This window comes from Globicephala melas, chromosome 16, assembly GCF_963455315.2.
Source record: "Globicephala melas chromosome 16, mGloMel1.2, whole genome shotgun sequence".
Classification (NCBI taxonomy): Eukaryota; Metazoa; Chordata; class Mammalia; order Artiodactyla; family Delphinidae; genus Globicephala; species Globicephala melas.
In genome coordinates, this window is record NC_083329.1 from 69,020,541 (window position 1) to 69,039,493 (window position 18,953).

An 18,953-nucleotide genomic window follows, 5' to 3' on the forward strand; every position below is an offset into this window, starting at 1 on the left:
TTTACTCTCTGATTTACACTAATGCCGATAGAATATTGACCATTTGCTATAACCCAGTTGTGGAAGATTTTCTGACATAACTGTGTACTGATTTTTTTCCTTTCTACCGGAACACATAGGGTTAGTAGGCTGTGACCATTACACAACATCCACCAAATTCTGTGTGCCCTTTTCCCAAAAGATAAATTACACTGAAGGCAGAAAAATGCAATCCCTGAAGATTCTCTTGCCAAAAAACCTTCTTGTCTTTAAGGACCTTTGCTTGTTGTTTTATTTTCTACAGGAGAATTTGCAAACATTTTCCTTAGTGTCCTGTATGAAGTAAGAGAAGCTCAGAGTCTGCCCCAGGGGATGTAATAAGTGCAGTTAGACCATGTTCCCCATTGGAGGCAGTGGGCCAGTTACTCTACTGGACCACAGAGAGGGCTATGACCTCCCTTTGTCTGCTTCTGAGAACTCAATAGGCTTATCAGCTTGGGGGGCTGGGACCACCCAGCTGGGGAAAAATAGAACTTTTACCAGAGAGATGGAAGCATGTGGGAAATATCTGAATCATGCTTTGAGTAAAAATGCAGAGACAACCACATCCATTTGGACACCTGCCTCTTAATGTCCTGAGACATCCTTCTCATTGCAATGAAAAGCATTCCAGGAATGGGAGGCAGCTCCCTATTTTGACTAAATTCTAAAACATCATTAAATGATTATATTTAATTCCCACTATGAGCCTAACTAAGCAGGTACTGTCATCATCCCCAATTTAAATACAGGAAAACGGAGGCTCTTCGAGGCTGAGTGTTTTGTCTAAGCTTGCATAGCTTCTAAGAGGTGAAACAGAGATATGAACCCAGGCAGCCCAACTCCAGAGCCTGACAGGGTCTGGAGAAGAGCTGGCTCCAACACAGGGTGACAGCTTCCCATTCTCCCCCCTACCTTTTTAAGTTTCATCTGAAAATGTCATGCAGGGTCACCCTTACTGCACAGAGGAGACAAAGAAACAAATAAATATGGGGGAAGAGGAAATGGAAAATAAAACTCCCACTAGGGTCTGGCTATTAATGTGTTTGCACTGTTCCTACACTTGAATAGATCTGGTTCTGAGTCTGCTACTTAAAAGGAACCAAAAATGACCTTGAATTGAAACTCCTGCATAGGAAGGTGCCGTGATGAGCTCAGAGAGACCACAGCACACCTCTGCAAGGGCTCTGAGCACCATCGTCATGGTTGCTTCCAGTCGGCAAGGGGGGCGGGAGAGGGGCGGTGGCGGGGGGGGGGGGCGGTGGATGCTGGTTAGGTGGTTTCAGTTCTGATGAACTGCCTGACTGCCAACACCAAGCCTGGGTTTTCCTCTCTACGGGATGGAGATGATGGGAGGGAAGATGGCCTTTCCAAAGGGGAGACTCTTCCATCAGCAGCTTCTTAAAATGGTTTGCCTTTGTGGAGGCAAAGCCCTAGTTAACATAAACATGGTGAGATGGGGGGCGCCTCTAAAGCAAATACCAGTATCAGCCAAGTTCTCCCCTCTTCTATCTCATCTCCTGTTGTTCTTCCTATTTTCTCTGTTCGGCCATCTTTTGCTGTTCCTGGAACACACCAGGCACACTCCTGCCTCAGAGCCTTTGCACATGCTCTTTATTCTGCCCAGAAGCTTTCCCCCTAGCTACCCCTATGGCCTGCTTCCTTTCCTCTCTCAGGCCTTTCCTCAAACATCCTATTTTCAGTGAGACCTTCCCTAGTTACCTGTTATAACCACAGTTGCATTCTGAACTCCACCCACTGCCCAACACACAGGCCTGCTCCCTCTCCCCTTCCCATTGTTTATCTCCTCTAGCTGAAGCTTAGCTCCATGAGAGCAAGGATTTATGTCTGCTTGATTCCTGTCTATATTCCAGCATCCAGGCTAGTGTGCAGCCAGTACTCAATGAAAAACATGTTAAATAGATTAATGAGTAAATCAGTGAATCCTGGCTTTGCCATTTAGTAACTAGGCAACCTTTAGCAAATTAGTTAATTTGTGTTCTATACCTCATTTCTACTACAGTAAAATTGGGATGATAATTCCTACCCTCCTACTGTGAGTTTTAAACAAGATTACAGAAGTACACACCAAGGACAATATTTGCATGCACTCAGTGATTTAGTTTGTGAGTTCGATGAAAGTAATACACATAATAGTAGTAAACATTTTTAGATTATTTATAGGAAATAACCTACCAGGCACTGCTGTAGCCACTTTATATACCTTTATTCATTTAATTCGTACATCCTGTAAGGTATGTACTATTATTTCATCATCCTTGTCTGAGAAATAAAGAAACTGCAGGACTAACTTGCCCAAGGCCATATGACTAGAAAAAAATCACTGAGTCTGGATTTGAACTCAGGGCTATCTGTTTCCAAAGTCCATCACTTAACCACTTCCCCACACTGCTTCCCCCAGGCAAGAACACATAATTTATATAATACAGGTATAGAAAAACAGATTCAAGTAGTGAAAACTTCTATCTACAAATAGTTTATTTTTTAAACTGGTGGAATGTCTTCATAGATCAAACATGATAATAATTCACTTTCTAAATCAACTGGAATATTTAGGTAGTGGCCAAATTATATTTAACCCCAAGCCATGAAATACCTTTGGCCAAGAAATGCTACCATTGAGGAGATATTTGGAAACTGTGTTTTATTTAGACACAGTCTATATGAACCAATACATTTCCATTTTAAAATAGAGAGCAGTGTCATTTAGTTTCCAAAGTTCAGTGGAAACAAAAACCAGGGCCATATAGACACACCCTAAACGAGCACCTGCTTTTGAGGCCGCCTCTAACATTATTATCCTGTTTTTCTCGTGAATTGGCTTCAATCACTGTGATTCCTGTACATTTAGCATATCTCATAACCAGCCGTCATTCATAGTCTATTTTAAGTTTGGTTGTTAAAATACTTGGTTTCACTCATGAGAGAGAGCTCAGTGAGACTATGTCTTCTCCATTCATGGTGCTGGTTCTACAAGTCACTGCATACCCAACAGGGAGGCATATACACACAAACTTTCCAAATCGTCTTTAAAGCCTTTCAGTTCCTTTTTTTCTTTTTTTGGTTTCTGTTGCCTTCCCAGTAATGGCTAAGACGTTGTCAGTTTGTCTTTCTTCTTGTAATTTCTCTAGAAGGCCTTGTGGCCCAGGCATTCAGTTGGGACACAGTTTCAATCTCCCATTGGTTTTAGTCTGGCTCTCTTACTTGCAAGGAACAGAAAGTCATTTAAGCTAGCTCAAGACAAAGGGCTTTTAGCATATTGTATTATGTCACTTTATTTTTAAATGGTAAAGGAATGTTTGTGGAAATCCAAGAACGGGAGCCATATTAAATCTTGGCCTCAAAGAGCCCAGAGCTCAAAGGTGACTCTAGATTCAAGAAGCCTCCCAGCCCTTCAGCAGCAGGAATCTTTGACTTCTGTGATTGAAGTGACATGCTATATGTCTACTTCATCTCGTCCTAGTGCTAACTGATGGCTATTTTTCTTCATGCTCAGGGCCCTAAGAGAGAATCTGATTGGTCCAGTCCTTCTTCCAGGGCAGACTGTAACTCCCTGACCAGCCTATGGATTGTGTACCGTTGGTTCAGGTGCCTGGGCCACAGCCAATCATTTATGGACAGAGGATGTGGGGCTCCGAGTACTAAACATGGCTTCCTGGGCCTGCCCCTGTGGCAGGAAGTGTGGGCAGGGTAGATCCCCTCAGAAGAGGCTGTGGGTGGGTTGGCACAGTGCTGACCTTTCCAGAATACTATCTTGTAAGAGACTAATGTGTTACCCAAATCACACAATCGTATACCAAGATGAGATGATATTATATTGACAAAGGCAAAGATGCAACTTGGAAAGACATCTGCAAAACCACATGCATACATCTTTGCAATTAGCGTGCTTAAAACATGAAAAAAATTTCATTATTTCTTTGTGATATGTTTTATCTAAAAATGTTTATTCTTTTGCCTGATAAGTCAAGCTGTTAAAGCCCTATGGCTTTCTTAGGACCTCCAAGTTTTGGTGAACAGATTACAGTCAGCACAATTCTAGCTGATGCCATTAATAGAGATTTCAGTGTGTTAACCAAACTGAAGCTGCATTAACCTTTGCAGTTGCCCAGCCAGTTATTCAGGTTTTGTTTTAATTGAGCTGGTCAGACCCATTGATTGGTTATTACCATTGACTAGGTATACACAATACCATGGGCCACAGCTTTAAACACAGGCAGAATGTGTTTGTGACTTCAGAGGTCCCTTGTGTCAAATGTGTGATGCCCGTGGTGCTGGTGAACTCTCCTCTAAGGATTGGCCCACTGCCACCCATGGACCCTGAAGAGCAAGGGAGATACAACGGGGACATTTCCATCAGGGTGATGATGTGGAGGAGTGTGGGTCAAGATCCAGGTCTGGATGCATTGCTGCAGTGGCTGGGAGAGTTATGGTGGTGGTGGGGGGGGCTGCTGGTATAAAAGTATAAGGCATGACAAACTTGGCCTGCATTACAATTCTAGAGGAAAACCACCTGGGCAAAGACCAAATCCTCATGCATCTGTCTTAAGATGAGATGAGTCACTACCCATGGCACGCGTTGGTGACCTGCATCTGTGTGAACTGTGCTCTCTTTTCTTGAGTCCCCAGCAGAAACCAGTCTCTCCCGACACTAGAAGTCCATAGCACTCTAGTTGTGTTTCTCTGTGGTTTACATCACTTTCTACCTATATTAACAATCTGTCTCATTTTTCCCCACCCTCTGATGGAAATTTATATTAAGATGAGATCAGTGTCTGATTTCTGCCTGGTGTTCCTGCCATTTAACAAATATTTGTTGGATGAATGAGAACAAGAACCTAAATTGCCTTTTCAGTCACCAGATTGACTGTGGCCATGTTGCTTCATTGTTCTCTCCGCACAGTGACAGTATTTGACCCAGGAGGAATGTCTGAGGTGGTATCATTGCCGAGTGAAGCTAATTTCAGTGTCAAGTTTATTTAAAATTTTCAAATATTTCTAATGTAGGCACTGTGAAGCACCATCAGCGTATCCCATAGTATATGGAAGGGTCCACAGGTACAGTTGATTACCAGCAGGAGGATGGAATTCCAGATCAGAAAATCTTGAGTATATGGAGAGAAGGAAGTGGAGGAGGAGGAAGGGAGGGTAGTAGCTGACGTTTACTGACAGTTTGCCATGTGCCAGGCCCTGTTATAAGCATTTTACATAATTAAGTCATTTAAAACCCACAACAGCCATATGGGGAAGTTACCATTATCCCGTTTTACAGGGGAGTCTGATGCAAAACAGAGCAGGTTGTCCTGTGGTCCGTGCAGTCTGACTTGTTGGACTCCGGAACCCCCTTTTCCTTCTCCTTTTTCCTTCCCATTCTGTTTATACCTCATAAATTCAAAACATTCTTGATAAATGTTAAATATTGCTAAACATTAGATATTAAAATATGGTTTAATTAAGAGTAATTTATTCACTCATTAATTTATTAACAAAATTTCATGAACCATTATTACGTGACAGACACTTTTTCAACAGTAAGTATCAGGAAGCCTTGAATGGTCAAAAACGAGGTGATGATCATTCCTGATTTCATCCTTGAGGGGCCATGCTGGTTGTTTTCTGCTCTCACGGAAGTAAGCCTAGGTCTTTGATAGGCCTCAAAATAGAGTGTCAGGAAGATAGACAAGTCCGTTTTTTGCTGATATTAATACTTCTCGGAGCATAACGTTGGGGCAGTGTTTTTCAAAATAAAACAAAACTTTCCTTCACTGGTGTGAGGATGGAGAGAGATGAAATGAAGGTGGGAGTCAGACAGCCCTGTCCTACCACAGCTGCATGTGCAGCTACTCCAACAATCACTGTGTCTGCTTGGGCAGGTCTATTTTTCCAGTCACACCCGATGAACCTACTCTGACTTTCAAAGATACTACTCCAAAACCTCCAATGTTATTTGGATAAACAATTCCCACTCCCTGGAAGGGTCCCTTTATTCGTCATTTGTTTTTACTGTTGACACTTTTGGGTTGGTGATAGAGAAGGCTTTCTGGCTAGAAGCTTGAGGCTGTGTCTAAGACAAGGAAGCTAAGTCAAATGGCAGAAAGTTTCGATTTGGTCCTACCAGCCAAAAAAAAAATTCACCTTTCCAGGAATTTAAGTGTCCTGTGTACACACTGCCCAAAGAAGAGCAGGGATTACATAATTCTTCCAATATTATACTTAGGCAAAGTGGAGAATTGAAGTAGCATCCAGAATTCTGGTTTGGCAGCACAAGTACTTCACAATAATGCAACACTATTCACATGCCTAGAACAGCCAGGCATATACTGGCATTCAGTAAATATTTGTGAAATAAATGAGTGAATAGAAAAAAAATCTAGAAAGGTATCAATTGTAAATGTTGAAAGTAGTTTTCGTCTCTTTAAATAGCTTCAAATTCTGGTTTTTCTATTATAAGTATGTGTTATTTGTATAATAATAGTTCTTTAAAAATGTAGCCTAGAGGGGTGGGATAGGGAGGGTGGGAGGGAGACACAAGAGGGAGGAGATATGGGGATATATGTAATATATGTATATAGCTGATAGCTGATACACTTTGTTATAAAGCAGAAACTAACACATCATTGTAAAGCAATTATACTCCAGTAAAGATGTTAAAAAAAAAAATGTAGCCTCAGTTTTCCAGGAAATTACTGATTTTAAGCTGTAGTGAGGGCAAAGATAGGCCTGGATTTTTCTGGCTTTATTATTGCCGAGCTCAGCTTTATTGTGAGTAGTATAGCTACAACACTTGTGGATAAGTTCCTGGAAGACTGGCCCTTTTCAGAATCTGGATCAAGTTAACACTTTCTAACCAGTGGGGAAGTAACTACTTTGTTCTCTAAGCAGAGGGCTTAAAATCACAGAATGTTGGAGGTTGTCTTGCCCAGTTTTCTTAGTCTTCAGGTGAAGAAACTGAATGTAGACCAGTGGTTGCTTAGCCTTGAGAAGCCAATGGTGAAACTGGTAGTAGGACTCAACTCTTCCAACTGTAAGCACATTTCCCCATTTCACTCTATCAGTCAGAAATCCAGCAAGGAACTGATGGCATACCTAACTGGGTAACTGAGGAAAATTTAATAAAGGATAAAGGGATTATTTAAAAGGTTTGGGCAGAGTTAAGATGACCGGCAAAGGAAGTGAAGCATTCCAGGTCATGCAAAATGGAGAGCTGTTACATTCCTAGGCCTGAGGGAGGCAAGAGTGGGAGCAGTTATAGAACCTGGAGAGATTAGGGGTATCGAGAAGGTGCCCGATATACTGGGGCCTCCAGTAGAGGGACACAGTGCATCTGCAGCAACCTGAGGGCCTGAGAGCTGTGTGACAAATAGCCCAGCCTTATTCTTTTCCCAGCTAGAAGCCAAAGGTCAAGCAAGCTTGTTGACTCAGTTAAAAAAGGTCGACATCCTAGGGCATAGAGCAGTGAGGAAAGATGGAGGGTGGATTCCAGGGGCCTGTGGAAAATGTCTATCACATTTGAGCTATAGAAGATAAACCGCATCCTATCTGCTCTCACTTCAGCTTCAAATTGTTAATAACCTGGACAATTGAGGTTACATTTTTAAAACTATTATTATACGTATTATACATATTTATAATACATATTTATAATAGAAAAATGAGAACAATACAGCTACTTAAAGAGATTGTAATTACTTTCAACTCTTTTTTGTTTAATTGGGGTATAGTTGCTTTACAGTGTTGTGCTAGCTCCTGCTGCACAGTGAAGTGAACCAGCCATATGCATACGCATATCCCCTCCTTTTTGGATTTCCTTCCCATTTAGGTCACCACAGAGCACTGAACAGAGTTGCCCGTGCTATATGGCAGGTCCCCATTAGTTATCTATTTTATACCTAGTGATGTATATATGTCAATCCCAATCTCCCAATTCATCCCACCCCTCCTTTCCCCACTCTGGTGTCCACTCATTTGTTCTCTACATCTGTGTCTCTATTTCTGCTTTGCAAATAGGTTCATCTGTACCATTTTTCTAGATTCCACGTATATGCATTAATATACGATATTTGTTTTTCTCTTTCTGGCTTACTTCACTCTGTATGACAGTCTCTAGGTCCATCCACATCTTTACAAATGACCCAATTTCATTCCTTTTTATGTCTGAGTAATATTCCATTGTATATATGTACCACATCTTCTTTATCCATTCATCTGTCGATGGACATTTAGGTTGCTTCCATGACCTGGCTATTGTAAATAGGTGCTGCAATGAACACTGGGGTGCATGTGTCTTTTTGAATTATGGTTTTCTCAGGGTATATGCCCAGTAGTAGGATTGCTGGGTCATATGGTAGCTATATTTTTAGTTTTTTAAGGAACCTCCATGCTGTTCTCCATAGTGGCCGTATCAATTTACCTTCCCACCAACAGTGTAAGAGGATTTCCTTTTCTACACACCCTCTCTAGCATTTATTGTTTGTAGATTTTTTTTGATGATGGCCATTCTGACTGGTGTGAGGTGATACCTCATTGTAGTTCTGATTTGCATTTCTCTAATAATTAGTGATGTTGAGTATCTTTTCATGTGCATCTTGGCCATCTGTATGTCTTCTTTGGAGAAATGTTTATTTAGATCTTCTGCCCATTTTTTGATTGGGTTTTGTTTTTTTTTTTGATATTGAGCTGCATGAGCTGCTTGTATATTTTGGAGATTAGTCCCTTGTCAGTTTCTTCATTTGCAAGTATTTTCTCCATTCTGAGGGTTGTCTTTTTGTTTGTTTATGTTTTCCTTTGCTGTGCAAAAGCTTTTAAGTTTCATTAGGTCCCATTTGTTTATTTTTGTTTTTATTTTCATAACTCTAGGTGGTGGGTCAAAAAAGGTCTTGCTGTGATTTGTGTCAAAGCGTGTTCTTCCTGTTTTCTTCCAAGAGTTATATAGTGTCTGGTCTTACATTTAGGCTTTAATCCATTTTGAGTTTATTTTTATGTATGGTGTTAGGGTGTGTTCTAATTTTGTTCTTTTACATGTAGCTGTCCAGTTTTCCCAGCACCACTTATTAAAGAGACTGTCTTCTCCATTGTATATTCGTGCCTCCTTTGTCATAGATTAGGTGACCATAGGTGCATGGATTTATCTCTGGACTTTCTATCTTATTCCATTGATCAATATTTCTGTTTTTGTGCCAGTACCATACTGTCTTGATTACTGTAGCTTGGTAGTATAGTCTGAAGTCAGGGAGCCTGATTCCTCCAGCTCCATTTTTCTTTCTCAAGATTGCTTTGGCTATTCGGGGTCTTTTGTGTTTCCATACAAATTGTGAAATTTTTGTTCTAATTCTGTGGAAAATGCCATTGGTGATTTGATAGGGATTGCATTGAATCTGTAGATTGCTTTGGGTAGTATAGTCATTTTCACAATATTGATTCTTCCAGTCCAAGAACATGGTATATCTCTCCATCTATTTGTGTCATTTTTGATTTTTTTCATCAGTATCGTATAGTTTTCTAAGTACAGGTCTTATCCCTCCTTAGGTAGGTTTATTCCTAGGTTCTTTATTCTTTTTGTTGCAATGGTAAATGGGATTGTTTCTGTAATTTCTCTTTCTGATATTTTATTGTTAGTGTATAGGAATGCAAGAGACTTCTGTGCATTAATTTTGTATCCTGCTACTTTACCAAATTCGTTGATTAGCTCTAGTAGTTTTCTGGTGGCATCTTTAGGATTTTCTATGTATAGTGTCATGTCATTTGCAAACAGTGACAGTTTTCCTTCTTCTCCAATTTGTATTCCTTTTATTTCTTTTTCTTCTCTGATTGCCATGGCTAGGACTTCCAAAACTATGTTGAATAATAGTGGCGAGAGTGGACGTCCTTGTCTTGTTCCTGATCTTAGAGGAAATGCTTTCAGTTTTTCACCATCAAGAATGATGTTTGCTATGGGTTTGTCATATATGGCCTTTATTATGTTGAGCTAGGTTCCCTCTATGCCCATTTTCTGGAGAGTTTTTGTCATAAATGGGTGTTGAATTTTGTCAAAATTATGATTGGTACTTTTCTAGACTTTTTATTCAACCATTCACCTATCCATTTATTCACCTATCCATTTATTCATGCCACAAATATTTATTGAATGTCAATGTGTGCCTCCCTGTTCTAGGCATGTGTATATTGGAATAAACAAAATAGACAAAAATTCCTTCACTCAAGGAGCTAACACTCTACTGGGGAAGAGTCCCAATAAACAACATAAATAACCAAAATGACAATATGTGATGTAGTGATTAAGTGGTAAGAAGAAAAATAAAGCAAGGGAAGAAATAAGAGTGTTATGGGGGAGGTTTTATAATTTTAAATAAGGTGGCCAGGGATCCTTGTGGGGGGTGTGTGTGTGTGTGTGTGTGTGTGTGTGTGTGTGTGTGTGTGAAAGAGAGAGCGAGCAAGCCAGCAATGACTGCCTGTCTGTAGGGCTTTTCCTCTGGCTACTTGCTGAGTGTTCAGATAATGGAGGGTGTAGGTGGTATAACTTCCCCCCTCCCTCGCAGTTTCAAAATGTCTCTCTTTAGATTTTTTTAAAGGGCAAAGCTTTCTCCACTCCTTGTATTAACCATTAAAAAAGTGCTGTGGGGAATCCTCAGTGCAAGTTTATTAGCCAAATTCTTGGTGTCTGACCCTTTCTAGCTGGGTGACTCGGGGGAAGTCATTTAACCTCTCTGAGCCTCAGGTTCCACATGTGCGAAAATGAGGGTTTTGGTGACAAGGAAGGAAATAAGATTAGATCTGAGAGGGACCTCATGCCCAGCACACAGTTGATGGTCAATATATGGTGGCTTCTTTCCTTCTCTGGACAGAGCTGCCGAAAAGGCATGTTTTGGTAAAACTGAAGACTTGGAATCCACAGAATTGAGGAGTTTGCCAAACAATCTATTAATAATAGTAGCTGGCGTTAATTGACCACCTATGTGCCAGGCAGAACTTTTACATGTGTGTCTCATTAAATCCTTGCAATTTAAGATGAGGCAATGGAGGCATAGACCCTCTTGCACAGCTGGTAGGTCACAGAAGCAAGGCTTGACTCCAGGTCTGGCTGACATCAACCTGTGCTCTCTTTACCAGATGCTGTGCTCTTCCTCTCCCCTGCCCTGCCCCCATGAGGAAGAGTCAAGGCTGGTTGGAGCCAGAGTGTAGGGAAGGATTTTCTCATAATCTGAAAGCCCATGAAGATCTCTAGACTACCAGGTAAGGACCATTTATGACCCTGGAAAAACATCTTTACTAAATACCATTAATTTAGTGGTTCTGAAAGTGGGGAACTGGGCTGATTGCCTGTGAATCACCTTTTTTTTTTTTTTTTTTAAAATACATATGCTAGGACTTTATCTCTTGAAATTCTAGTTAGGTAGGTCTGGGGTAAGGCCTTGAGTGTCCATATTTTTCAACATCGTCCCAGGTGTTTCTGATTTGCAGCCAGATTTGGACACCTCCCTATGGCCCAAACTAATAACGCACCTTGCGACTCTTCTGTTCCCTTTGCTTGGTTGCCACCAGGATCATGAATTATAACTCTTCCCAATGGTAGCATGCGTGTTGGGTAATCTAATCCAGGCTTCATCTGAATCTTTGATGAAAGTTTTGGGACAGTATTGCCTTGAAGCATCTAAATGGAGCGACTCCCTCCTGGTCAGCCCATCAGTCTTTGGCCATTGAAAGAACAGTCCATCAGCTGTTCTACCCTCCAGACCACAGCTTCCACAAGGACATTATGAGAGACCTTGTCAAATGCTTTGCTGAAATCAAGGCACACAATGTCTTTGCTGCTCCTTTCACTAAGTGCTCTAGAAGCCCCAACAAAAACAAAGTGCAGTTGGTTGACATAACTGTTTATCAATGAACCCATAGTAGCTGCCAGTATCAGCAGCTTCTTTTCCAAGGGCTCAGAAGTCTTCTTTTGAGAAACAGAAGAACCTACTCTCTTCTTTGTAGGTTTCCACAAATGTGAGCTGGAAAATGGTGCTCACATCAGTCAATTGTAAAACCAGTTTGGGCCTCAAATGGCATCACTTAGGTCTTGATGCATTTATCTCCAGAACAAGGGCTATCGACATGTCTAGGGACTTTGGAGAGAAGGAAGTGCTGGAATAACTCTAACCCAGTGGTGTTAAAATTGTACATTTGCCACCTTTCGTTGGTAATCAAGAAAGGAGAAAGCTATGTAGTCATTTATATTAAATGTAGATCATTTAGTTAGTCTACACTGGCAACCTCAGACCCACATCCATCCTATTGCTTTCTTGATGACGACGAATGGATCTGACCTCTCTCCTCCTCCATCACAGCAAACATGGAGTCAAAGTTCCTAACTGGGAGGGTTTTTTTTTTAAATTAGTTTGTGTTTTTTATTTTATTTTTTAGAAGAGTTGATCTTTTCTTACTTTTGGGTCTAGTAATTCCCTGTGAGTCTTCAAATGCCCCAGTAAGTACTTTGAAAGTGAATTTTATTACCTTAAGGATATGGCTTAATCAACACTGTCCTATATATCGGATCTGTATGTTACCTTTCATCTTGGTGCTCATGTTTCTAGACACTGAGTTAAACTTATTTGGTTTATTTATCCTGAAGTGTCCTATTTATATGTAAAGATCAACACATTCAAAACTTATAGTATTAATACCACCTTGAAGAAGTATTCTTTACTTTAGTAATGGATTCACTATGTCATCCTTTAAGTAATGAACACAGCCAAGAAAATATATTTAAATCCATGCCCTCATTTTTATAACTGTGTATATCCTGTATGCCAGTGTATGCATGTAAGGATAGTCTTGTCATCATCCATTAGTTACTTTTCTTTCTCATAAATTAACAAACCTATACATTCTTTGGTCTTATTGTAATAATGGTTTTGAATTATTATTTTTTCTGAGCACTACATTTTAATCACTGGAGAACATGTAAAAATGTTGAAGAGTAAAATGATAGTCACCATCTATTGAGTGCATTTACATCAGGCACTGCTCTCTAAATGCCATACATGCATTAAGTTATTAAAACTACATATTACATTATGATATAATTATTATTTTCTACCTTTAAGCATTTTGCTTTTCTTTCTCATCACCCCAAATCTTATAACTCTCCCTTGTAATAAAAAGAATTCTAATATATTAATAAAATACTTCCTCATTGCATTTTTTGCATCCTAAGTTTAACTTGAGTAGAGCTGCATGTATTAGTCTTTTATGTTAAGGTTGAAAAATTTATTAAGGAGTGATATGAGATCTTTGTTATTAGCCCCAGGGTGGGATTTAAAGATGGCAGAGGGTTACTAAATTCATTCATTCATTTGTTCATTCTCATGACAAGAATTTATTGAGCACTTACTACATGCAGGACACTGCGGCGGACATTAGGAATACAGAGATAAATAACACACACTCTTCAGATTGTTATTCAACATCCATCACAACAAATTATCCAAGTGCAGTCTCCACTTAGGCCACTGGGCAAACGTCTTGTTGCATTTTAGAGGCAAGTTCCCTCTGCCCAATGCTGGCGCCTTCTTCCCTGATCCTCCCTTATTCTTATCTGTGTACTATTCTTGAGGAGTACCTGAGGGTTTTTTTTTTTTAACCTGCGTTTTTATTGACTTAGTTCATGCTCTATCATTCAGTCTGGATCCAAGGCTCTTGGTGGCACAGAATCCATTTAACCTCCCAGCCTTACTCCCAGAAGACTCTGCTAAGTGGATTCTTTACATCTCATGCCCACGAAGTACCCAGTATTTTAGAGACAGAGGGGATTTTACCTAAAGAAGTGTTGGTTATCTGACTCAGTGCAGATGTTAATTTAACAGTGATGCTCTCACCCAGGCCAGGGGTCGCGACCCTCTCTTGGATGGTCTTTCTTCCAAACTGAGCAGATGGTCCAGCCTTGTGATTTCTCTGAAAAACTTTAAAAATACTGTGTCTCTGAAGCTTCCTTCTACTTCACCCTTTGACCCAATGTTTGCAACTTAATTTGTAGGGACCAGTTCTTGTAAAATAAAAATGTCCTACTTAGGCTCTGATCTAAGATGTAGGTTGGATTTCCAGCAACCATGGAAATAATTAGGAGGGAGAGTGGTGGAAATAAAACCTCAGAGCAGCCAAACTGGCAGACATCAAGGTCATGCACTAAAGCCCATGGAATTTTTTCTGTTAACAGACTTCTAGGCCTCATGTGTTGTTTTCCTATTGCCGCTGTAACAAATCACCCCAAATTTAGTAGCTTAAAACAACACAAATTTATTGTCTTACAATTTTTGGAGGTCAGAAGTTTGAGATGGGTCTCTCTGGGCTAGAATCAAGCTGTCAAAAACACTGCATTCCTTTCTGGAGGTTCTCAGGGAGAACCTCCTTTGCTTACCTTTTTTAGCTTCTAGCTTCCAGCTGCCTGAATTCTTTTGTTTGTGGCCCCCTTCCAATCATCAAAGCCAGCAATGGCTGGTCGAGTCTTTCTCTTATCAGATCATTCTGACACTGACTCTCCTGCCTCTGTCTTTCACTTCTAAGTACCCTTTGATTACAGTGAGCCCAACCGGTAATTCAGAATAATCTCCACATCTCAGCTGATCAGCAACCTTAATTTTCCCTTGCCATATAGCACAGTATATTCAGAGACTCTAGGAATTGGGACATGAACATCTTTGGGAGGCCGTTATTCTGCCTTCCACACCCAAGCTCAACTATACATATCCTTAGTTCATGGTAATACAGCTATGGTTATTTGATGTATGAGCTTTTAAAAGCAGGGAGCACTGAGTGGCAGACAATAGGCACAATAGCGTCTACAATAGGAAATGAGAGCTGAAAGCCCAATGTCAAAAGAAGAGATCAGAACTGAAAATCAGCCACAGAACTAGCAAATCACAGAGACTGAGGTCACAGAGAATGGGGAAAATTCTCTCTACCATAGTGCCTGGGGGTGTTCTGTTCTATGACACAGAGCTTTAAATACTGTTCAAAACTGTAACCCTGCCTGAGTCATTAAGAAAACGTTTTTTTTAAAAAAAAGAAAGAAAATGTTTTATTCAGTTTTAGAAACAAGCAGTGCACCATATTTTTTAAAACAGGATTTAAAAAAATGAAACCATAAAACATCTAGAGGCAATCTAGTGAACATTCATCTGATTTCTCAGTGAGAAAGATTTTCTAAGCATGAAAACAAAGGAAGGAATGAAAACAGAAAGGGTGCCATATTTTAATATAAATAGATATTAATGTTTACCTATTAAAAATAATAAGCCAAATTGAAAGGTAAACAGCAAGCTGCGAGAATTATTTGTCACAAAAATTACGTCAGTAACCTTAACAGAGTTCACACAAATCAACGAGAAAAATATTAAGGCCACAAGAGAAAAATGGTATATTATATGTAGACAGTTCATAGGAGGACAAAATATTGGTGGTAAATTAGTATATGTAAATGTTTAAATTCACTGGTCATGAAAAGTGAAAACAGTTATGGCAGTTTTAACTTATCAAATTAACACTTTTTAAAAAAATTGATAACATTTAATGTTGGTGGGGGCGTGGTAAAATATCACTCTCATAACTTGCTGGGAGTATATAAATAGTACAAATCCTCTGGAAGGCAATTTAACACAACACTATGTATCAAGAGCCTGTAGATACTTATATATTTTGACATATTAATTCTACTTTTAGGTATTTATTCAAAAGAAATAGAAATAGAGACAACTCTTTACAAAAAAAGATATTCATTCTTATTTATAATAAAACAACTGATTTATCCCATGAAGGTAATGGTTAAATGAAGTATGATACATTTATTTTACAGACTCTTACAGAGCCATTAAAATATATTTTCTTTCTTTTTTAAAAAAAAATTATTTATTTATTTATTTATGGCTGTGTTGGGTCTTCGTCGCTGTGCAGGGGCTTTCTCTAGTTGCGGTGAGCGGGGGCTACTCTTCACTGCGGTGCGCGGGCTTCTCATTGTGGTGGCTTCTCTTGTTGCAGAGCCTGGGCTCTAGGCGCGCACACTTTAGTAGTTGTGGCACGTGGGCTCAGTAGTTGTGGCTTGCGGGCTGTAGAACTCAGGCTCAGTAGTTGTGGTGCACGGGCTTAGTTGCTCCACGGCATGTGGGATCTTCCCTGGCCAGGGCTCAAACCCGTGTCCCCTGCATTGGCAGGCAGATTCTTAACCACTGTGCCACCAGGGAAGCCCCAACATATTTTCAAAGAATGTTTAATGACATAGAAAATATTAAGTGAATTGTGTCAGTTATTCTATATTAAGGCAGATATTTCATGCAGAATAAGGTTAGAGAATTTACATCAAATGCTAACAGAGCTATAGGTTTGTGAGTAACTTTGCCTTATTTTTTCTTTTCCAAATTTTCAAGCTTTTAAAAATAAGCATATGTTTACTTTTATACTCAGAATTGTTTTGTTTTTCATAATCAAAAGTAAAGATGTATATACACTTTAGAAAGGTTTTCAGATAAAATGGCTTAATTGTTTTGGGGTCTGAAGCTTCAGTTATGTAGACAATTCATCTATATGATATCTTTTCTCCCCAAATGGTGGATAAGACATTGGTATACTTTGGAAATACTGGCCTACTTGAGTAAAAGATTAACTTCATATAATTTGGTTAAGTGTTTGGCTTATGACAGCATTTTCCAAGTGTGTTTTAGGAAAATGGAGTATTTTAAGTTGTCCTGTGAGAAAAAGTATTTGGAGTTCAAATACAGTTAGAAAATACTGTATACTGTATTCCCTTCTCAGAGAGTCACAGTTCACATTAGCATTTTCAAGGCTCTGAAAAGTCCTGCAGTAATGAAACCTGCTTAGTTTTGTTTAAAGCAGAGTTTCTCAAAGTAGTACTTTTCAGAATTCTCTTGAGTAACACCTATTAACATCTTCCCACAAATCATGTTTCCTGTATGTTACACACTTTGGAAAAGATCAACTGACTCACATATTTTAGCTCACAACTTTGTAGACTATGAAGCTAGATGATGTGAGTCCAGTTTGGGTGAACTTTTCAGGGACTGTCAGGAAAATTCTAGGTGGGAGGAGGATAAGGTTATGATTCGGCAAACTTGAGGCTCTGTGTGGTAGCTGTATGCTTGGGAAGACTTGAAGCTCTTTCAAGTTGCCAGGTTCCCCTGTCCTACATTGCATCACCAGCCCCAAGCCAGTGAATAGCTGCTTGCCCAGAGTCCTTTGACCTGCTGGAGGTTTTCCTTTCCAAACACAGTGTGCCTGATGGGGCGGGACTTTCCAGGCACCGAATCTGAAGGGAGACTGCATGTCCAACTTCCTGCTCCAGACTGCAGAATAATGTGCAATCCCTTAACACACCTGTTACATCTGAGAGGGTGTGATGAGAGAGTCCACTTCTAGAAAGTAAACCTTGTGTTAAAAGATAAAGAATACAGGTGGATTCTCAGATAGCATTCTTTAAGTGTCCTGTTATACTCCTGGAGCCTCTGCCTCTTTTCTCTGGCTTCACCAGACTCTCTCCTAGGAAGAGGTGGAAATGGGAAAGAGGGAGGGGAAGACTCTGGTGACTAAGTAGGTTGACATCCTACTTAGATTCACAGATCTTCCCATAACTCTAGGGTAAACAGGGAGCTTCATGACCATCTCATCCAGTGGCTTGTGGATATCTAGGGTATATTGGACAGAGTGACGTTTAGGGGAGGCCTCTAGATCCATATTTAACACTTCAACCACAGCAACTCTGCTTTTTAATATATTGGCGATGCAGGTTAAAATTTTGAGAAAAGTCACCAGCTGCTAAAAGAAACAATTGAAGACAGTGGATCTAGTCCAGCTGCATGCATGATTCTCTGCAGCAAGCAGTCATGCATCTTCTTTTCAGACCCCTCCAGTAACAGGGAGCTCATTATTATTCCATATTTGGTCGTATGCTGTGTGAAACAGAAATCTTCTTCCCTGAGACTCATACCCATTTGTTCCAGTTCTGCTTTCTGGAGACAGATAGAAATAGTTTAAACCAATTTCCAACTTTAAGCTCTACCAGGGCAGGGACTTTGTCAATTTTGTTCTTTGGTGCCTCTCTGGAACAATTCCTGGCATGCACTGGGAGCTTAATAAATGATTATTGAATAAATGAATGAATAAGTACCTTCATGTATCTGTTGTAAGATTACCTAATGACTTGGGTCTTAAAAACTGACACAACCTAAGGGCTCATGTGATGACAACTTCCGTGTCCCTCCTTGGCCTCTGTCTTCTCTGTCGAAGAAGTCTGGGATAGAGTGCCAATATGCTAAGGTTCGCTGGGTGTGAGACAAGGACCTTTGGGATTTAACTTATTCTGCACAGTGTTTCTGAAAAAAAACTAAAACAGGCACTGCATAAAAGCAACTTGATAACATGAGGAAAGCTACCAGCCTCTTGTCAGGGAATGAAATATGACCCAAGCATGAGGATCATGCTTACATGCCCTCATCATTGGTAGTCACCAATATCGTAGGAATTGAGAGGCACTGGAAAGTCCCATGATAGGACCAAAAACTTCACCGCTAGAGAGTTATTCCCTTGGGTAAAGTATTCATATCTCCTCTAAATGTAAACACTGGTCTTATTGAATTGCCAGTATCTTGGAGTGAATTAACTGATTGGGTTGTTTTCTTTAAGGATAAGAGGCCCTCAAGATGCTGAATTCTGGGGGAGAACTTCTCCGAGAGAGAAGAAGCAAAGGCAAGTGAGCTGGAGGGGGAAAAGAAAGTACATTTTGTTTGACTTGATACATGCGCAGGCCCCCTGCAAGCTACTTTGGTGTAGAAAAGGCAATTTGGGGCAGGACTTTAGCCTGGCTCCATATAAACCTTTTGAAACTGCAGAAGAACCCTTCTCCCACTCCACCCCACTGTCGTGAGTCTTCC

At 40.1% G+C, this 18,953-nt stretch overlaps 1 protein-coding gene and 1 long non-coding RNA gene across 3 annotated transcripts in view; one reads left to right on the top strand and one right to left on the bottom strand.

Moving 5' to 3' along the window:
* The window catches only part of LOC115847936 (uncharacterized), a 297,650-nt gene that overhangs the window by 152,733 nt on the left and 125,964 nt on the right, over positions 1 to 18,953 (top strand). For both annotated transcript variants that reach the window (XR_009559265.1, XR_009559266.1), the window contains one exon: positions 11,146 to 11,268. This is a non-coding gene — a long non-coding RNA (uncharacterized lncRNA). The remainder of the gene's footprint in view (positions 1 to 11,145; positions 11,269 to 18,953) is intronic.
* Positions 1,076 to 4,916, bottom strand: LOC115847945 (talanin). The gene is given in 4 exon segments (XM_060286730.1): positions 1,076 to 1,216; positions 1,218 to 1,451; positions 1,790 to 1,900; positions 4,887 to 4,916. Coding segments are annotated over 4 exon segments (516 nt in total).